The sequence below is a fragment of the Musca autumnalis genome, unplaced genomic scaffold (assembly GCF_047663935.1).
Source record: "Musca autumnalis isolate F117 unplaced genomic scaffold, ASM4766393v1 scaffold_4, whole genome shotgun sequence".
In the NCBI taxonomy this organism is placed as follows: domain Eukaryota; kingdom Metazoa; phylum Arthropoda; class Insecta; order Diptera; family Muscidae; genus Musca; species Musca autumnalis.
In genome coordinates, this window is record NW_027411977.1 from 102,281,832 (window position 1) to 102,302,486 (window position 20,655).

General features: G+C 35.2%; 1 protein-coding gene across 1 annotated transcript in view; it reads left to right on the plus strand.

Moving 5' to 3' along the window:
* Positions 1-20,655, plus strand: part of LOC141403033 (uncharacterized) — a 288,000-nt gene that overhangs the window by 81,696 nt on the left and 185,649 nt on the right. Inside the window, exon 8 of the mRNA XM_073985166.1 lies at positions 9,045-9,236. Coding sequence (XP_073841267.1) covers positions 9,045-9,236 — 192 coding nt within the window. The remainder of the gene's footprint in view (positions 1-9,044; positions 9,237-20,655) is intronic.

A 20,655-nucleotide genomic window follows, 5' to 3' on the forward strand; every position in this document is an offset into this window, starting at 1 on the left:
TGAGCACGTCCGTCCGTCCGTCCGTCCGTCTGTGGTAATCACTCTAGCATCCACAAAAATGGAGATAGGACGCTGAAATTTTGGGAAAATGCGTCTTTTGTTTGCAGGCAGATCAAGTTCGATGATGGGCTATATCGGTCCACGTTTTGGTATAGCCCCCATATAACCGTACCCCCCGATTTACGGTATTTTAACGTTTTTAGCTACATTTTCAGACCGATTTAGCTATAATTTGACATTTAGGGTTCTTAGGTGTAACTAAACTTATATAACAAAAGTTGTGGACCTAGGTCCACGTTTTGGTATAGCCCCCATATAACGGTAACCCCCGATTTACGGTATTTTGACGTTTTTAGCTACATTTTCAGACCGATGTAGCTATAATTTGACATTTAGGGTTCTTAAATGTCAATAAACTTATATAACAAAAGTTGTGGACATAGGTCCACGTTTTGGTATAGCCCCCATATAACGGTACCCCCCGATTTACGGTATTTTGACGGTTTTAGCTACATTTTCAGACCGATTTGGCTATAATTTGACATTTAGGGTTCTTACGTGTCAATAAACATATATAACAAAACTTGTTGACATAGGTCCACGTTTTGGTATAGCCCCCATATAACGGTACCCCCCGATTTGCGGTATTTTGACGTTTGTAGTTACATTTTCAGACCGATTTAGCTATAATTTGACATATAGGGTTCTTAAGTGTCAATAAACTTATATAACAAAATTTGTGGACATAGGTCCACGTTTTGGTATAGCCCCCATATAACGGTAACCCCCGATTTTCGGTATTTTGACGTTTTTAGCTACATTTTCAGACCGATGTAGCTATAATTTGACATTTAGGGTTCATAAATGTCAATAAACTTATATAACAAAAGTTGTGGACATAGGTCCACGTTTTGGTATAGCCCCCATATAACGGTACCACCCGATTTACGGTATTTTGACGGTTTTAGCTACATTTTCGGACCGATTTAGCTATAATTTGACATTTAGGGTTCTTAGGTGTAACTAAACTTATATAACAAAAGTTGTGGACCTAGGTCCACGTTTTGGTATAGCCCCCATATAACGGTACCCCCGATTTACGGAATTTTGTCGTTTTTATCTACATTTTCAGACCGATTTAGCTATCAATTGACATTTAGGGTTCTTCAATGTCAATAAACTTATATAACTAGTGGACATAAGTCCACATTTTGGAATAGCCCCCATATAACGTTACCGCCCGATTTCAGGTATTTTGAGAATTTTACCAACAAGTTTTAACCGAATTATCTGTAATTTGAACATTTGATATTTGAAATTCTTAGTGGTCACCACACCTCTCCACCAAAAATTGTCAAGAAAGCCCCCATATAACAGTACCTCCCGGTTTTCAGTAATTTGATGATTTTAGCTACAATACTAAACCGAACTAGCAGTAATTTGACATTTGAAGTTCATAGTGGTCGCAACACCTCTTTCTGTAATTTGAAATTTAAAAGTCAACAAAAATTCTGCAACAAAAATTGTTCATTTAAGTTCATATTTTCGTATAGCCCACATACCTCCGAAATAGCTGTTAATGACATTTGAAGTTCCCATGTTATGTACCAATTTTCGGTATTTTGAGGATTCTAGCTGCAATTTTTAACCGAATTAGGAGTTATTTGACATTAAAGGCTCCCTTCAAAAACTGTCAACATAGGCCCATGTTTTATTATAACCCCTATATAACAGTACCTCCCAATTTCTAGCCCACCAAAAATTGTCAACAGTTAGATATAGGCACCATAAAAAGGGCCTCCCGAATAAACCATTTTATGTACATTATCTGACATTTTAACGTACTCACATAAAGTTGGGGACAGGAATGAATATTTTATGGTGGAGGGTATGAAAAGTTCGGCCCGGCCGAACTTAATGCTTTTTTACTTGTTCAAAATAATATTAGGTTTCACGGAAACGGTAGACCGCAAAAGTCAAAATTTTAATTGTTGGTCAAAAAACTGGCGCTTTTTGGTCATAACAAGGACTACAAAATTTTTAAAAACAAGATCGATGAAGTGCTGGATTTTGATGTCCTTGACAATCCCACAAAATATATGATTACTGCTTCATTAGTTATCGAGCTAGAGTTGGCATCGATTTCAAAATGTCATTTTGAGAAAAACACGTTTTTAGTTTCTATGATACCTACAAACACAATAAATGTTTACCTTCCAACCCTCATATATCAGCAAAATAGTTCGATTACGAAATATTTTATACTATTTTTACTTTGAAATAAACCAATAAAAAATTCCGATTTTCTGAAATTTAGAAATGTGGGTCCCCTTAGGAATGCTGGCCTCATAAATTTTTGTCACAACGAGATAGAAATAATTCCCATTTTATCGATGGTGAGGCAAAAATTATGAAAATACATATATTCCAGATATGTGCCTAAATATAGTAAATCAGTCTGGAAATTGCTATAAAACAATTGTATTCCTTAGTCTTTCGTGAAATTTTGGTCAACATATCTTGTTTTATATCATGCAATTTTGAGAAACATTATTAAAGTTCATTTTAGCGAAAATTTCTTATTTATCATTGATGTAAACCTTATTTTATGCTTATATTAATGATGATATAATTTCCATTACTATTTTTTAATTAAAAAAGTGCGCCAAGGCTTTAGTCGGGTCGAGGCCGACTATGTGATACCCTACCCCAGGTCCCCCTACCCTGCGTACGTCCCTGAATGGTACCAACCGATTTCAGGTATTTTGAGTTTTTAGCTACATTTTTCTGGCCGAAGAATTAACTGTAATTTAGCATTTGGGGCTCTAAATTTTTGGAAACACGTCCATGTTTTGGTATAGCCCCCATGAACCGGTGTCACCCGAATGTCCCCGTCAAAAGTAGAGATGTATAGTTCACAAACGAACTAGTTCAATAGAACGATTCATTGGAAAGAGCGTATTAACTACATTCATCAATATAATTCATTATAGTTCAGTAGTTCAATGATCACCGACTAAACGATAAAGGAACGTTCAACGAAGGAACGAGCGATTAAAGAAAGAATAATCCAATCTAGTTAAGTACATCACGTATGCATATTGCCTCAGTTAACCGATGCCTTTGTAAATGAAATGAGTTTTGTAGTTCCTTTTTTGTATGTTTACATGTGTTTCCGCGAACGATTCGGAACAGGTAAACAAATCTGACCGGTAGAGCTTATATACGAACTACTGAACTAACAGACCGACCTAGTTCACTTAAAAGAGCTGATCTAAAAAGATCTAAAAAGTACCGCGTTTTGGTATGGCCCCACATAACGATAGGAAGGATTTCAAGTCTTTACCTAAATTTACGAGCGAAATGTGATGTCATGTATTGTTCCTAGTGTTGGAAAAAAACGATTTCAGGTATTTTCAAGTTCTACCAGAGCAAACTAGCTTAAATTAGGTATTTTATGATTCCCAGTTGTGAAAGAACGTTATGTTTTTCGTAACAGAAACCAAACTAATTATTCCATATTAGTTCAGAGTATTTCTTGGTGGAGTGTAAAAAAGTCCGGCCAGACCGAACTTTACACCTTTTTACTTATTTAATTTTAAACTATATATGTATGTATGTATATACAGTGGCGGACAGCTAATTAGGGACAATAAATTCGGTTTAATAGATTAGCTGGCCATTTTCAGAAAAGTGGGATGGAATCACATTATGTTTTGAAATCACCCGATAGTACATATTTCAATGCAAAATGTATTTCTTAAAAATATTCACATATTTAAAAGAAATCAAGTAATCTATTAAACTGAATTTATGCTCCCTAATTAGCTGGCCGCCACTGTATACATACATATATATTACATAACTAATATTGTTGTTACTCTTAATATTTTTATTTCTGTCTTATTTTTTTCTTCTTTTCTTTAATTTTTAATTCGATATCTTTAATTTATATAATGGGGTTTCTATCTACTTTTGGACTAATTAATTAGCCCCTTGTGGAACGGAGTCTTATGCAATACATAAAACGTAAAGCGGTTAGTAAATATGTACAATGAAGCAAATTTGTGATGATTCCAAATTTCTCTTTCACTATCCCTTTCCATTCCAAATTTTTTATTAACCGTAACTATGTCCATCATTTTGTGGCCAATATTAAAGCTATAATTTTTACAAATTCCCATCATAAATCAGAGCTGAAAAAAATATATTTCATAAAAAACATCCAAGCATTCCGTCTCTATTCACCATCCCCTCCTTAGCCACATCTTTAACTGCAGTAGAAAAATGCTAAGGCAAACCTTAAGTATTTATTCGCTAAATAATCCATTCACATTATAGAAATGTTATGGCTAAAATTTTCCAACATCAGCTGCCAACAAATGTTTTGAATGATTGCCCGTGAAAGAATGAAAGAAATCAAGAAAGATAAAGACAAACATTTGGATTTCGGTTTATGAATGACCCAAAATATGTAATAACAAGAATAATTTAATAGAAGATTTCGTAAGCTAACCAATTTCGGTATTGGACAATATAACACAATTTTAAATTGTAATATTGGGGATATTTTTCAAAACCAGCAAACTTAATGGGTGTTTCAATTGAAAGAATTTTAATGTGCCACATGATTGATAGGTGGTGGGGATCAAATTCATAATGTGCATTTATTAGAATCCAGAATAAATTACTGAGAACGTGGCAATATCTTTGAAGACCCCAGCTCGACAATTTTAAGTGACATTTCTTTTACGTCAGAAACCTGGAGCGGATCGATCTTTCTAGTTACTTTTGGGAAACGGAACTAGTTCCTTAATATGTTCCATAGTTTCAAGTAGATCCAAGAGCGATATAGTTCAATGAATCTTTTTCTTTCATCGTTCTTTCTATTTCCTTCGTTCCAAATAGCTCCGAGACCGGTATAGTTCAGTGAATCTTTCTCTTTCGTCGTTCTTTTAATTTCCGAGAGTGAAGTAGTTTAACGAATCTTTCTCTTCTTTTTGTTTTCATCTTTTGGTAGATGAATTGACATAAAAATAAATAATTTTCAGCGATGTAACGATGATATGATTTACGTTTATTTAACAATGTGGCCGCATCTGAATAATGAAGGAACCGAACGTGAAAGATCGAAGTGAGTGTGGGATTAAATAAAGAAAATGAATTATACAAATGAACTAAACGAACTATACAATATAGTTCCTTGTCCAGAATAGTTCCTTGGAACTAGTTCGATCAGGAACGACACAACTTTAGTCCCAGGGCTGAATCTAAAATGAGATGAGCCTCAAGCTAATCAGATGTTGCTGTGGCTTAGAATCTTTATATGTTCCAAAAAGTTGTTTATTGAAATCTTAGGTACATTTTTATGGTTGACGATATCCTTAATTTTTGGACGATGCGGTATCTGTGGACCAGAATCGCAGAAAATGTGTAAAATTTGAATATATCCAAAAGTGTTTTGCTATGATGAAAGATACCAAGGAACGGTCCTGACCGGCTTTAACATGGTAAAGTCCAGGATTTATCTTGGTCCCTCTCATCTCACCTGAGGAGCTACCTTTAACACCCGTTAAAGGTAGTGAGCTAACATGTGCCGCGCGTTCACCCATAAGAACGTTAAAAACTTGGGTTTGGGCGTCGGGCTAGTAACCCCGACGAAAACGTAAAAAAAGAAAAACAAACCCCTCTAAAGTTGACGACCCCCGCAAACGTTTTAAGGACCATGATCTGCGAATCTGCACTTGGAATTTTCGCACTCTTTATAGAGAAGGTGCAGTTTACGCGCTGGCAGATGTACTTGAAAAGTACAAGGCCGACATTACTGCCATACAGGAAATACGATGGACTGGGAAAGATGTCACAACAACACTTAAACGTGACGCACTGTATTATAGCTGCCATGGCACATAGCATGAGTTTGGTTGCGGTTTTGTAGTTGGTCAGAGGTTAAAACATCTGGTCTCCAGCTTCACCCCAGTGAATTAAAGACTTGCTACAATTCGATTAAAAGCAAAATTCTTCAACATCAGCTTTATCTGCGCTCATGCTCCAACCGAAGACAAGGACGGACAGACCAAAGATATATTCTACGAGCGCTTAGAAGAAACATATGACCGTTGTCCTGCCCATGACATTAAAATTGTTCTAGGCGATTTTAATGCCAAAATTGGAAAGGAGAATATCTTTGGACAAACAGTCGGGAAATTCAGTCTACATAGTGAAGCATCAGACAATGGAATGAGGCTGATAGACTTCGCAGCGGCAAAAAACATGGTAGTTAGCAGTACCAGATTTAAGCATCTCGATATTCATAAGGGCACTTGGCTGTCTCCAGACCAAAGAACAATTAATCAAATTGACCACGTTGTGATAGATGGAAGACATTCATCGAGCATGTTGGATGTACGATCGTTCCGAGGAGCAAACATAGATTCGGACCATTACCTCGTTGCAGCAAAGATACGTACCCGTCTTAACGTTGCAAATAAAGCACGGACAGACACAACACGAAAGTTAGACATCGCTAAGCTGCAAACACAACAGATATCCACAGCATATTCCACTCAACTGACCCAATTTCTTAATGAAAGCGCTTCTCATCCCGATAACATATCAGCACAATGGCAAAATATTGCCCACTCCATGCAAACTACCGCAAAATCAGTACTTGGATACCAGAGACCTCCACCAAAGAATCCATGGTATGACCAGGAGTGCCGTGCTGCTACCGAAGAAAAAAATGCGGCATATAGGGCTACTTTACAATCAGTAGCAACGCGTAGCGCACGAGAGAGGTATCGGGAGAAAAGGGGAGAGGAGAAACGTGTTTTCCGCAGGAAAAAGAGAGAGATGGAAAAGTGGGAGTGTGAACAAATAGAGATGTACAGGAGACAGAACGAAGTCCGAAAATTCTACCAAAGAGTGAAGCATCAAACTGATGGCTTTGGTACAGGCATATCCTCCTGTATAGATCAACAAGGTAATTTGGTAACTGATACAGATAGTGTGCTCAGGATATGGAAAGAACATTTTTCCAAACTGTTGGTATCCGATATCAGTGAAGACGGCGAAGATACCACAGATCCAATCCCAGAAGGTGGTATTGAATGTATGCCGCCCAGCCAAGATGATAGCTGTATAACAAAACTTGAGAAAAAATTTAAAAGAAATTTGACCATGGCGATTTTCACCCTGTTGATGAAGTTTGATGGGTTATATGTGTTCAAAATTTTTGTTCTTTAAGACAAGAGTTACAAGTTTGCCTCTGAGATAAATTCAAATTTCCTAACGGTTTGGAAGATATAGTCCTGACTAAATGACTCTTTTTTACATCAAAGCCTCAAACGAATACGATACGAAAAAACGCTGAGACACGTGTTCTCTCTTTTTTGGTCTTCCATCACGCTGGGGTGTCAGCATATGGTTAATAACTTTCGTGTTGCACAGTGAAATCGTACGTTTGGCAAGAGTTTTAACTTTATTTTGACATGTAAATTTTGGGATTTTTTACTAAATCTTCATTTATCTCCTAATAAAACAGTTGAGAGATCTAATATTTTCAGGATTTAAATGTAATACTTAAAAAAACTGCAATTTGAAACTTGTTTGAAGACTTCTTTCGAGTAGAAACTAGTTATGGAATCCAAACTATTTTTCGCTATTTGTTCGCAATTGCAATTATTAGAATGCTTCAGAGAAAAATTTTTTCCGATGTTACTTGATACGCCTTTATGTAATTTTCGTGTTATCCTACTTTTTCCACATTTGTGCATATAAATATTTTATTACAACCTATATTTTCAACACAAAAAATAACACTTTTCTTATGTAAGGCTCATAATGAGGTAACATGTTGTTCCATTCTATAAATTTATATGAGACTATCTCTTTGGTAAAATTGTAACACCGATGGTTTTTCATATCTTGTCAGTCAGTTGTGATAAACGGAAGCAAACAAATAGACACAGCAAACACACAAACTGATGAAATATGTTGAAATGTCGGAAATTCCGGTATGGCCACCACCATCATCATGGTAATCCCTTTTTACTTACATCAATTAATTTAATCCGATAAAAAATACCGCAGAGCAAAACAAAGTTACACACACACACACACACAATGCTGCTGAAGATTCTTTTTCTTTTCCAGTCAGCCTGGCCCGTTCGTGTTCTCCTATCGTAGGGAGCGTTAACAACAGCAACAGCAAACACTTTTCTTTCAACGATATATCGGAACACGCAATCATTAAGAAAACATGATTATTTCTTGTTGTAAGACATTGTTTTTTGTTGTTGTTGTTTTCTTGCCATTCCATTCCCATTCACTTGGTGATAAATTTTCCAGACATAAGAAGCAGAGCGAATGTAAAAGGAGGCGTGGAATAAGTGAAAGTGCCAACCTAAGGAAGGGAAAAAACAAATCTTCATGGGGTGACATTTCCAGCTAACACATCTAAAGCTAAAATACCAACAATACCAAGAGTTTCGCATTTACACCCTCTTTGAAGAGGGAATTCTTAGGCTAACCTCCCCAACTTCCACTTAGTTTTATGGTGTTAGACTTTTAGTTATAATCGTTGTATTAGTAAAACAAGGAGTGTCAATGTAGTGTAAATTTAATGACCCCAAAAGACGCAGAAATTTATTTTATACCATTTGCCCTTTACTTCCGTTTTTTTATTTGTGATTTGAGCGCCAATTTTATAAAATATTGCATATAATAAAACTAAGCCCATAGTTCATGGAAAACGCTTGTAAAGTGTTGACGAGGGCCAAATGGATTTTAATACAATAAAAACCTACCCACAATCATGTCATATCTGTATGCTTTGCTTTGTTAATTCTATTGTAACCTATGAAATAACACAACACACCTTAATTTAGGTCTATGGTCGCCAGACAGTAGTGGTAAAAGCCTGTAGTAAAATCAATTTATTTTATTTTTAAGGTCTTTTAAGCTAACAAAAATGTATGATGCATTTTATTAATTAATATTTTTTTATTTTCTTCTTTTCTTTCTCTTGTCCTTCGTTAATTTAGGGTGCTACTGGGGTGCCAGGTGAACGCGGTGCCCCCGGCCCTAAGGGTGACCGCGGCGATAGGGGCGATCCTGGCCCTCGTGGTCCCGAAGGTCTGCAGGGCCAAAAGGGTGAACCAGGTGTCGACGGTATGCCTGGTGTAGCGGGTCCTCCGGGACCACCAGGTCCACCTGGTTTGCCAGAAAACTATGATGTAAGTATTTCGAAACTTTTTATATATTTTAAATAATAATTAATTCCCATTAAATTTGTATATTTGTAATTTTTATTTATTTATTTATTTTTTTTTTTGAAAATGCCTTGATTTGTTTGTGAGAAAAGAAGCGGAACAATATTCAATAACAAAACATCCACATATTTATGCCGTATATTCCGTGTAGACAAGTGATATATTTCTTACCTCCTACCATAATCCGGGCAAAAATGGTTCTTTCTTCATAATTTTTTCCCATGTCTTTGTTTATGTTTGTTTAAAATGTGTATCATCCTGATTAACCATGGTAGAACTGGATAAATTTTAAATTAGAAAAAAATATATATGTATATGCATATATTATATAAATTAATAAAAAATAAAATATATATGCATATAATATCGAAATTAAATAAAACAAGTAAGAGAGGATTATAGCCGGACAGCGCCGACCTTCTGATACCCTACTCCACTACACTTGGGCACCTTTTTCCAAGGAATTTCTTTTATATGATTGCGACATATTTTAGCCGTCCGGTCATACATACATAAGTTGATATACATGGTAACGTACCAGAGAACATACATATTTACATATGTACGCCGTCATTCCTAGAAACGTAAGTTATTGTTTTCCGTATTTTATAATAACAAATCGCTACATATTATTAAAACAAGTTAGAAAGTATCAGTCAGCTGTGCAGACAGATATATATCCTCAGCCTTGAACACAAAGAAAATAAGAAAACTCAATAAAATTTTGGGCCAATTTCCCAAGAAGAATGGACTTTGACCCCCAAAAATATTGTGCCGTCGTAACAAGGGCCACAAAGACAAAATATAAAAATGATGAAACAATTCGGGACTAGTCCTTAAACGGCACTATCTCCAAAATTTTTGTGGGAGGCACCCGGAGGAGTGTACCGATGTAGTCCATATTCGGTCGTAATCCAAATCTCTAACAAATATGTAATGCTATGTACAAAATTAAGACCAAACCAGATTCTCCCTTTGAGGGTTATCTTAGGCACTAGTCAGTTTAGTTGGCGTCGCCTTGGGAAGTATGGATTTGCCCCCAAAAAATTGCACCGTCGTAAAAGCGACCGCAAGGCGAACATGTTTCAAATAAATTCAAACTGGTTTGAGGAGAGCTGTTAAACTATTCCCAAAGGAGTGGGCCGATATAGTCCTTATTCGAGCCTAATATATGCATGGAAGTAATATTTCCACATCCCAAGTTTAGAACAATTCGGTTAAACCCTCTGCAACTATCGTGCAAATAATCTTAGCGACAAATTTTGAACTTTTGTGGGGGAAGCTAACGGACCGATATGGTCCATCTTCGAACTTTAACTAAGTTTGGACAAAATTTACGAGACCTAAAATTTGTACCAAAAAGGTTGATTCTTCGAGAGTTATCGTGCACATCAGCCCGCAAACAGACGGACGAACAGACATGGGAAAATCGACTCCAAATTGTCTGAAATGGATTTCGTCCAAACATACCTGGGGTCTAAAATCAATATTTCGATAACCTCGTTGGCCTAAATGTTGAGGGTATAAAAAAATATTAAACGAATTTTAGAAATAGTTTTCGGTGATTTTTATCTAATCGATTAATGAAAAAAGACCAATATTTCGATTACTTTTTACCAAAGGTATCACAAAAACTTCAAGACCCGTACAGCATTGTAATTTGTAACAATTTAAAACTCCGGAAATCCTCCGTTCAAAATTTGAAAACTTTTCTATCATCATTGCGACAATTTGTAACATGGAATGTAAATGTAATTCGATGCAAAAAAATCACAACAATAAAAAACTTATATGTCAGGCTGTACCGCTTATATGTTAGGCTATAACAGCTACATTCATGTTGTGTTTCAAGTTTATTTTCGTAGATTGCCAAAAGTTCACCCGCTAAGAACTATCCGATCATTATACAAAATTGGTGGCATCTTCCTTGACCAAAATTCTTACTATACACTTACTATACACACAATTAAAACTGCGCAATTTCTGAATATACTAGGCTGTAATTCTGTTATCTGAGCACTTACATCAACAAAATTGGCATCCCGTATGCGGAATGTGTCTACCAGGAATAAAGATATAAAATATATATTAAAATTTATTCCGATTTTCATACAAAAGTTTCGATCTATTTCAGCCGCTAAACACTATCTGGTCATCATGTAAAATTATTTAAAATTTCGTGCTGATCGGACTATGATTACGACATACAGAGCAGATACAAATTTGTATAAAAATTTTGTTTTTGGTCCATTTTAACCCTTAAATATTTCACGATCATCACCAATAACAATAACGATCTATTCTGCCGTGAAACCGGCCTCCATACCAAATTTAGTGACGATCGGTCCATAACTGTGGCCTGGAGTTTTATTACAATTTATAATGGACAGACGGTCACACGGACGGACAGACACACATCGCTATATCGCTTTATCTTGTCGAGAAAAATGGTATATAAAATTGGGGGTCTACGACGAATACTTCGCCGTGTTACATACATTTTTAGCAAAACACACTTTTAATACCCTTCCCACATTGTGAAGTAGGGTATATTTATAAATAATTACAATTATCACGATAATTATCGTTATATGCTATATTCAATATCTACATGCGATCACTCGAAATTAACAATAACTATCGATATTACATTTAAAAGGTTTGTTTATACCATCACTCTACACTCTCCGTATATTATGTTTGTTTTTCCGTTTTTAACACATGAAAATAATCATTTGCAACCTGATAAAGTATAAATATTCTGGATTAGGATAAAGTTCTGATTCGATTTAGTCACGTCCGTTTATATATTGTTATAACCCTATCGTCCAAAATAATTGACCTAGAATGCTATATTTTTGCACCCGAGTGTCTTTTTATAGGCCGATCAAGTTCAAGGATGGGCTATATCGACCCACGTTTTGGTAATGTCCTCATATAAAAACACATCCTCATTTTCGGAATTTGGAGGATTTTAGCTACAATTGTTAAAGCGAGATTTAAAGTGATCATAAAACTTCTTCATCAAAATGTTGAAATAGCCCACATATGACGTTTTTAAGAAGCCATAAGCGTAGCATTCTCCCCTCCTGAATTATTTTATGTTGTTAATATAAAATTTCATGAACAAGAGCACAGATTATCATATAATGCAAAAATGGGAATGGGGAAACAAAACAACATAAAAACCAACCAATTTAGCTGGTTAAATAGACCAAAATTTTTGTCTGAAAATTGGTAAAATTTTAAATATAGATCTCATAGCGTTCTTCTTGGAAAACACGCACCGCCTATGTAAGTCATGTTTGGAAAACAATTCTTGACCTTTCCATTGATGCCAATTATGTTAATGTACGTGTTAAGATAACTGAGTTATACCCTAACATGTCCATAGAAACCATATTCTAAGGTAGCTTTTGTCTACGACCCAGCATTTAAAGTCTGCCACTGGATGGCAGGTCTTACTAATACTGGATAATCTTAAACCCATGACCTACATTGGGAAATTATTCCCGAGGTGAGCACTGGCATCATGACTAAAACCTTAAGTCAAATTAAGGTATATGCTTTTTGTGGCATTACAAAATACGCCATGAAAACATAGAGCTAAGTGGAAATCCGCAACACGTTAAAATACTATTTAAAAAAAATTAAGTCATCACCTCCTCCTTCAAAATCCATTATAATATTTTGCAATACGTATTAATTTCGCGATATTTTAAATATATTTACTTGCACGTAAGTTGTATGTTGTATTCACTACAAAATTTTAGTCAAATATATTGACGTTTGAAGCTATTATTAAGAAGAAACAAAGCAAAATATATTAAACAAAAAGTAATATTTAAAAAAATCCTTGTCACAGCTGTCGGAGTTGCCAGATGTTGTACCAACAATTTGACATTCGGTTTTTAATTTTTGGTCAATGCCTGGAACCACTGTTTTCTGTTGCGGTAGGTTTTGTTTTTAAAACATTGAAAATATCATTACATTTATGTCATATATAATACCCTAGACAGACGGCAGAGTTAATTTGCAGTAAAAATTCTTTAATTTGAATTAACTTTTCACCCTGACAGACGATAGTTTCTGCATTTATGAAACAGCTGTTTGTGTTGTTTGTTTGTACCCAGCAGACCATTTCATAAAGTTTTACAAAAGTTCGCCAAAATATGCGAAACAAATATACTTTCTACCATTGACGTTTTCAACACGATAATGCTAAAATAAATTAAATTTATTCGCGATATTTTTGAGTCCTTTTAATATTAAAAAATGTCGCAAAACTCTAAAGGAACATTTGAAGAAGGTATTTTTTCAATAGAATTGGTATGGTTGGTAATGAAATGCTTGAGAAAAAAATTTTAAAAATAGATTTGAGAGAAGGCGCGAAAAACGATTAGCTGCTATTCTACTCGAGAAAGACCACTATTTATTTGAAAGAATCGCGAAAATTTCTGATTTGTTTTCCTTTTTTATTTTCTTAAACATGGAAATTTGTCAAAAGACAATTGATTTTCAATGCAAATTGTGTCTCAGAGCATGAATATGCTCTCTCTCCTACATAAATATTGAAATACCTAAATTCAGTTTAAATTTCCTTCGATTTTGTGCACTTTTTTTAATTCTTTAAAAATATCCAAATTTGAATTAATTTTTCACCCTGACAGACGATAGTTTCTGCATTTATGAAACAGCTGTTTGTGTTGTTTGTTTGTACCCAGCAGACCATTTCATAAAGCTTTACAAAAGTTCGCCAAAATACATACGCGAAACAAACACACTTTCTACCATTGATCGTTTCACCACGATGAAGCAAAAATAAATTTAATTTATTCGCGATATTTTTGAGTCTTTTTATACCCTCCACCATAGTATGGAGGGTATATTAAATTTGTCATTCTGTTTGTAACACATCGAACTAATCATTTGCGACCCTATAAAGTATATATATTCTTAATCAGGATAAAATTCTAAGACGATCTAGCCATGTCCGTCTGTCCGTCTGTCCGTCTGTCTGTCCGTCTGTTGTAATCACTCTAGCGTCCGCAACAATTGAGATAGAGTGCTGAAAATTTGCACCCGAAGGTCTTTTTTCCATAGGCAGGTCAAGTTCGAAGATGGGCTATATCGGTCCACTTTTTGGTATAGCCCCCATATAACGGTACCTCCGGATTTGAGGTATTTTGACGTTCTTCGCCACATTTGCAGACCGAATTAGCTATAATTTGGCACTTAGGGTTCCTAGTGATCAACAAACTTATATCCCAAAGGATATGGGCATAGGTCCATGTTTTGGTATAGTCCCCATATAACGGTACCTCCCGATTTTCGGTATTTTGAGAATTTTAGCCACAATTTTTAACCGAACTATCTGCAATTTGACATTTGAGGTTCTCAGTGGTCATGAAACATCTCCACGAAACATCGTCAACATAGGTCCATGTTTTGGTATAGCCCCCATATAACGGTACCTCCCGATTTTCGGTATTTTGAGAATTTTAGCTAAAATTTTTACCGAACTAGCTGTAATTTGCCATTTGAGGTTCTCAGTGGTCATGAAATATCTCCACCAAGCATCGTCAACATAGGTCCATGTTTTGGTATAGCTCCCATATAACGGTACCTCCCGATTTTCGGTATTTTGAGAATTTTAGCCACAATTTGTAACCGAAATATCTGCAATTTGACATTTGAGGTTCTCAGTGGTCATGAAACATCTCCACCAAACATCGTCAACATAGGTCCATGTTTTGGTATAGCCCCCATATAACGGTATCTCCCGATTTTCGGTATTTTGAGAATTTTAGCTGCAATTTTTAACCGAACTACCTGTAATGATCGGAATTTTGAGCATTTTAGCTACAATTGTGTCTATTCAAAAATAATCGTCAATATAGGTCCATGTTTTGGTATATCCCCCCATATAACTGTACCTCCCGATTTTCGGGAATTTTCAGTGGTCACGAAATTTCTTCACTAAAACTCGTCAACATGGGTCCATTATTGAGGGTCTGCCATATTTTGATGAAACTACCCTCAATTTGACTCTTGAAGTTCCCTGCAGCTATAAAACTTTTCCGCCAAAAAAATTAATGATAGGTTGACTTTTTGATATAGCCCCGTAGGTGGTACCTTTCACCTAGCTGAACACATTTTTTTAGATTAGATCAGATAACACTGTGGAGGTGAAAGCCTGGGGCACGGAAAATTCCTCTTGGGGAAGAAAGGCCGTGGTGAGTATATTATGAACCCCGAAGGACAGATCCGCCGTGAGTCGAACTGTGGGCCATCAGGAATTAGCGTTATATCTTTGTTTACTGTTGCTTAAGTGCTCTACAAAAACAACAAACAAAGATATAATGCTAATTCATGAAGGCTTACAGGGTCTCTTGCAAAAACTTCATCACGCCATAACGCGGAAGTTCGAATCACGGCGCATCTGTCCTTCGGGGTTTTTAATATACACACACCAAGGGCTTTCATCTCCAAAAGGAATTATCTCTGTCCCAACATTTGTGTTCACAGTGTAATTTAAGCAATAGCGGGAGGCAGTAGGAGTCTAACCATTATCGAAAAGTTGTTCCACCTAAAATTGTAAAAGAACACTAAAACCTAAAACCCTATAAAAAGTTCGGCCCGGCCGAACTTAACGACTTTTTACTTGTTAATATTATAAAAATATTGCAAAACTTTAAAGAACATTTGAAGAAGATTTAATTTTTGATAGAATTTGTATGGTGGGTAATGACATTTTTTGTGAAAATAAAAATTTTAAAAGGAGATTTCTTAGAAGGCGTTAAAAACGATTAGATGCTATTCTACTCGGGAAAGACCACTACTTATTTTGAAGAAACCCGAAAATTGCTGATTTGCTTTCCTTTTTTATTGTCTTAAACATGGAAATTTGACAACAGACAATTGATTTCAACAGCATTGCCATATTTTAATGCTAAACTCATTTTAAATTTCCTTTGATTTTGTGCATTAAGAATGTGGATAATGCACGAATTAATTTGAATTAAGGCAGTTAATGCAAATTAACGCTGCCGTCTGTCTAGGGTATTACATTATTCCATATATCATATCAATTGAAAGTGGTTTGTGCGGGACTTTTTTCAACATTTAAATGGAATAAAAGTTTTTTAGTTATTAATAGGCAAAAAGTCATTCATTCGTGCAACAGGAAATAATTTTTTTGAGATTTTTTTTTTCATTTCAAAGAAATTTTTCAAAGTGGTTTGTGCGTGGACTTTTTTTTAATAATTTAGTGGAATGGACAATAATTTTTCGCATTAATAGGCAGGAAATCATTTTGGAGAAAAAACATCAACAAGTCATAACCCTAGTATATACCCTCTTAGTACTGAGGGAATAAACAATTAAATTAAAAGCTAGAAAATATTTTTTCTTTGCTTCAATAAGTAAATTCTTCTTAATGATGAGATCTCTCAAATAAAACGCTTGCATTTAAATGCAAATAAAATGGTGACAAAATAAAATGCCAATAAATGGCAAGGGGTTTATTTGAGAGATCCCACCATGAAGAAGCAAATGGGGATTTCTGAGTGAAATCGGACACTTTTTCAAAATGAGGTTTTTGATTTCCTTGCTTTACCTTCAAATATATATATATATATAAAAACATTGTTCCACAACATCCCATACGGGAAAAGGGAGACTTCTCTCGTATCAATGAGTGCACCCCGATTCATATTTAGCTCAATGATATGGGACCTACTGTTTATCGCCGAGTCCGAACGGCGTGTGATAAGACACCCCTTGTGGAGAAGTTTTTCAATGCTGAAATACTCAGGAAATGTCGCCAACATTACTGAGGGGTATTTTGCCACCGTTGAAAAATGTTTGATGTTGCCTGGCCGGGGAATATATATATATATATATATAGTGTACAGGGACGTATGCAGGGGGGGGGGCACTGGGGGCCCGTGCCCCCCCCGAAATGGTTTGGTCGACTACAATTTTTTGAGCTACTTATCAAATTATTACCTTTTATGCTATAAAATATATTTTGTTTTTAAATTTTCAAACGATAACTTATATTGTTCTGAAGGTTCTGTACTGAAATTGTACTTTGTCATCAAGTTGTCTAAGAAATATTTAAAATTTTTTTGTTTGAATACTCTTTTTAGAGAAAGTTCCAGTGAAACTGGAACTGCCATGCCAGTGTTTTGGAGTTCTGTAATAAATATAAAGGTCTTGAGGCTTTAAACTCATTTTGTATTCAAAATATTTACAAATTCAGTATTGTGCGGATTAGAAGTACATAAAATGAAATGTCTATTGGACAATATATACGACATATCAAGGGTTTTTCCGTGGAGTATATCTCGAAAAGCAGTTAGAACATTGTTTTACTGCCTTAATAAAAATGTTGTATTCCTATTTTATATCAACTTGTTGATAAACAGTGGGATAAAATAATGGAGAAAAATGTATTGTTGTGCATAATAAAGTGATAATATCTGCTATAAATAGCGTGCCCATCTGAATTTTTTCCTATCAGTAACAAATTTGTAGCAGAAAACTACCATAAACGAAATTAATGCTCAAACTTTCGTTATATGGTATTGTATTAAAATCTGCTGTTATTTGTATCGTATATTACGGTGCTCTTGAACCAACTTTAAATGAAAGAAGAAAATCAAAAAAACAAAAAATTGCATTTTTAGGGTTTTTTAGATTTTGACGGTTTTGCTGGGAAACCACAAGCCCTATCAAAATGGAACTAAAGAAAATGTTATAGCAGTAAAAATTCTCTACAATATTGTTGATATTTTGATAGGTATTTTCGTAGGTTTTACCATTTCTGAGATATAGAAGTTCAAATTTAAACAATTCACTGACTGTATCTCCTTATAAAACAATGTCAGGACTATAATTTCCCAACTTAAGCTTATATATCTCAAAAATGGTACAACCGAGTAAAAAAGTTAGGAATCCCCATCTTGTAAAGAATTTTCACAGCTAAACGATTTTCTGTAGTCCCATTTCGACAAGACTTACTGTTTTGAAGCAAATCGTGTAAACCTAACAAAAAACCCTAAAAATGTGACCTGAACTTCTATATCTCAAAAATGGTGAAACCTAGGAACAAATCAAACAAATTTTCAAAGTTACAACATTTTCTTTAGCCCCATTTCGATAGGAGTTGTGGTTTCCCAGCAAAATCGCGAAAACCTAAAATAAACCTAAAAATGTGAACTTATTTAAAAATCCCTCCATCGATTTTTTCTTGTTTTGGGATTTTTCTCATCTATGAACATTGCTGTTTCAGAATCCAAAAAACTTCCCAGTTGTGAACTCCATTCATTTAACGTTGGTTCAAGAGCACCGTGGTATTGAACCCGCAACCATTAGGCTAACGATAAAAATGTACCTCATCGAAATAATGTTCTTAGACTAATCATATGTTTGGACGAAACACGCTTCAAACAATTTGGAGTCGATTTATCCCAGTTTGTCCGTCTGTCTGGCTCGTTCCCATTACATATAACTCTCGAACAGATCAACAGATTTGGTCCAAATTTTGGATCTCGCAATATTTTGTCCAACCTTCCTTTGGACATCAGACTTGAAAATGTTTTTCTAAAATCTTGAGCAAAGTCCAATCCGATTTTTTTCGAGACTTAGAGTAGGTTCGAAAGTGGATTATATCGATTCACTCCTTCAGATACCTCCAACACAAAATTTCAATTATCCGAATTGACCGAAACATCCTAAAATAACGTACATATTAAATTCTGAAACTTCTTCGCTATACAATTCATAGAAAAAAAATTGGCTATCTTGTCCGTATTCGATCTGTCTATATATAAAAGTCTCAACTCACACAGGCTGAGAGTATATCTCTGTAGGCAAACCCGACTGTTACTTTTTACTTGTTTTCCAGAAAACAAAAGTTATGAATTTTCATAAGTTTGTCTCCGCTGTACCGACAGAAGTGATTGGTTCTTGGAAAGTTTTTAAGGTCATCGAGTCCATAAACATCTAGTCGTACAATTAAGATAGAAATGGAGTAATGGATGGAGTTTTTCGTCTTAAGCTATTTTTTCAGGATTTAGCTAAAATGTTGCCGAGCTTTTTTGAGAGATATTTTTTCGACCATGTGTTTGCGTAGTCTCAAACAGTACTACGAGTGGGATTCTGAGTCTATGAGTCGTAGATTGCATAGCCCGGCTCCTGATATTTTTTCTTTTATTAATGTAATTTTCTGAATTATTAGTTGGCTTGCACGGACTCTATCACTTCTGGTAAAATAGTAAAGTATTGGTGTTTTTATGCACTTAAAGAATATTGTTTTTTTACAATAATGCCAAACTTTTTTAATGGCACTGAAGTTAGTGTGTGATAAAGAAGAAACGGCGTTATGTTCAGATCGAACTGTTTATATCCTCCAAAAAATGTATATATCTATTCGACATATTCGCGAACGCAATTCCTGCGTTAGAACGTGGATCTATTTTCACCACTTTTTGCATGGAAATTTTCCCAACAAAATGATTTCCAAAATCCATATTACTGACGATATTTTTAAAATCAATGCCAATAGCCTCGAATATAGAAAATGTTTCGAAAGCTATTCGCTGCGGGATTTAGAACCCAAAATGTCAAATAAGAGCTAATGTGGTTGAAAATTCTGGGATACACCAAAACGTACATCTATATGGGTAATATTAATTTGAAAGATTTTTTAGTTATTGCTTCAGTTGTGTTGGAGAATTTGGTTAAAAACTTTTGTAAGGAAACTATGCCGAACGTGGTCTGATATGGTTCATCCAAGGACTAATATATTATAATCAGTTCCAAATTTCAATCTTGTATCTAAAATATTGGGTTCTCTCTCTTTTGAATGTATATACTTTGTGGCAATATTGAATATACATAAAATCAATTAAAACCCCTTTAAAATAGCTTTACGTAACGACACACAACATTTTTAATTTTCATGATTTTTGGTCGAGTTGGGCCCCCCCGAAATGAAATCCTGCGTACGTCCCTGATAGTGTACATCGAAAATAGAAATGAAAATACAAAATGCTGTGCCGATTTTGACACTAATACGAGGGTCACTAAAAAACCTTCTGGCTTAGGCAAAACGCAGAGTCGCCAGGCGTCATTTAAATTTTTTTTTTAATTTTTATCCTAATTGTACTCAGGACAGTTTGACATTCGACAAGGTGTTGGGTTGTTTACAGTAGCTTGATTGAGACACCTCCAAAACATGGTTTTTGAACGCTTTTACAGCATCTTCTGGCGATTGCTGCAATCTTTCGGGCTCATACGCATAGTTTCATGATTTGAATCCGCCTTATAAACGTCTTTTCAAGCACCGTCTTTGAAGCACCGCGTATTTTTTCGA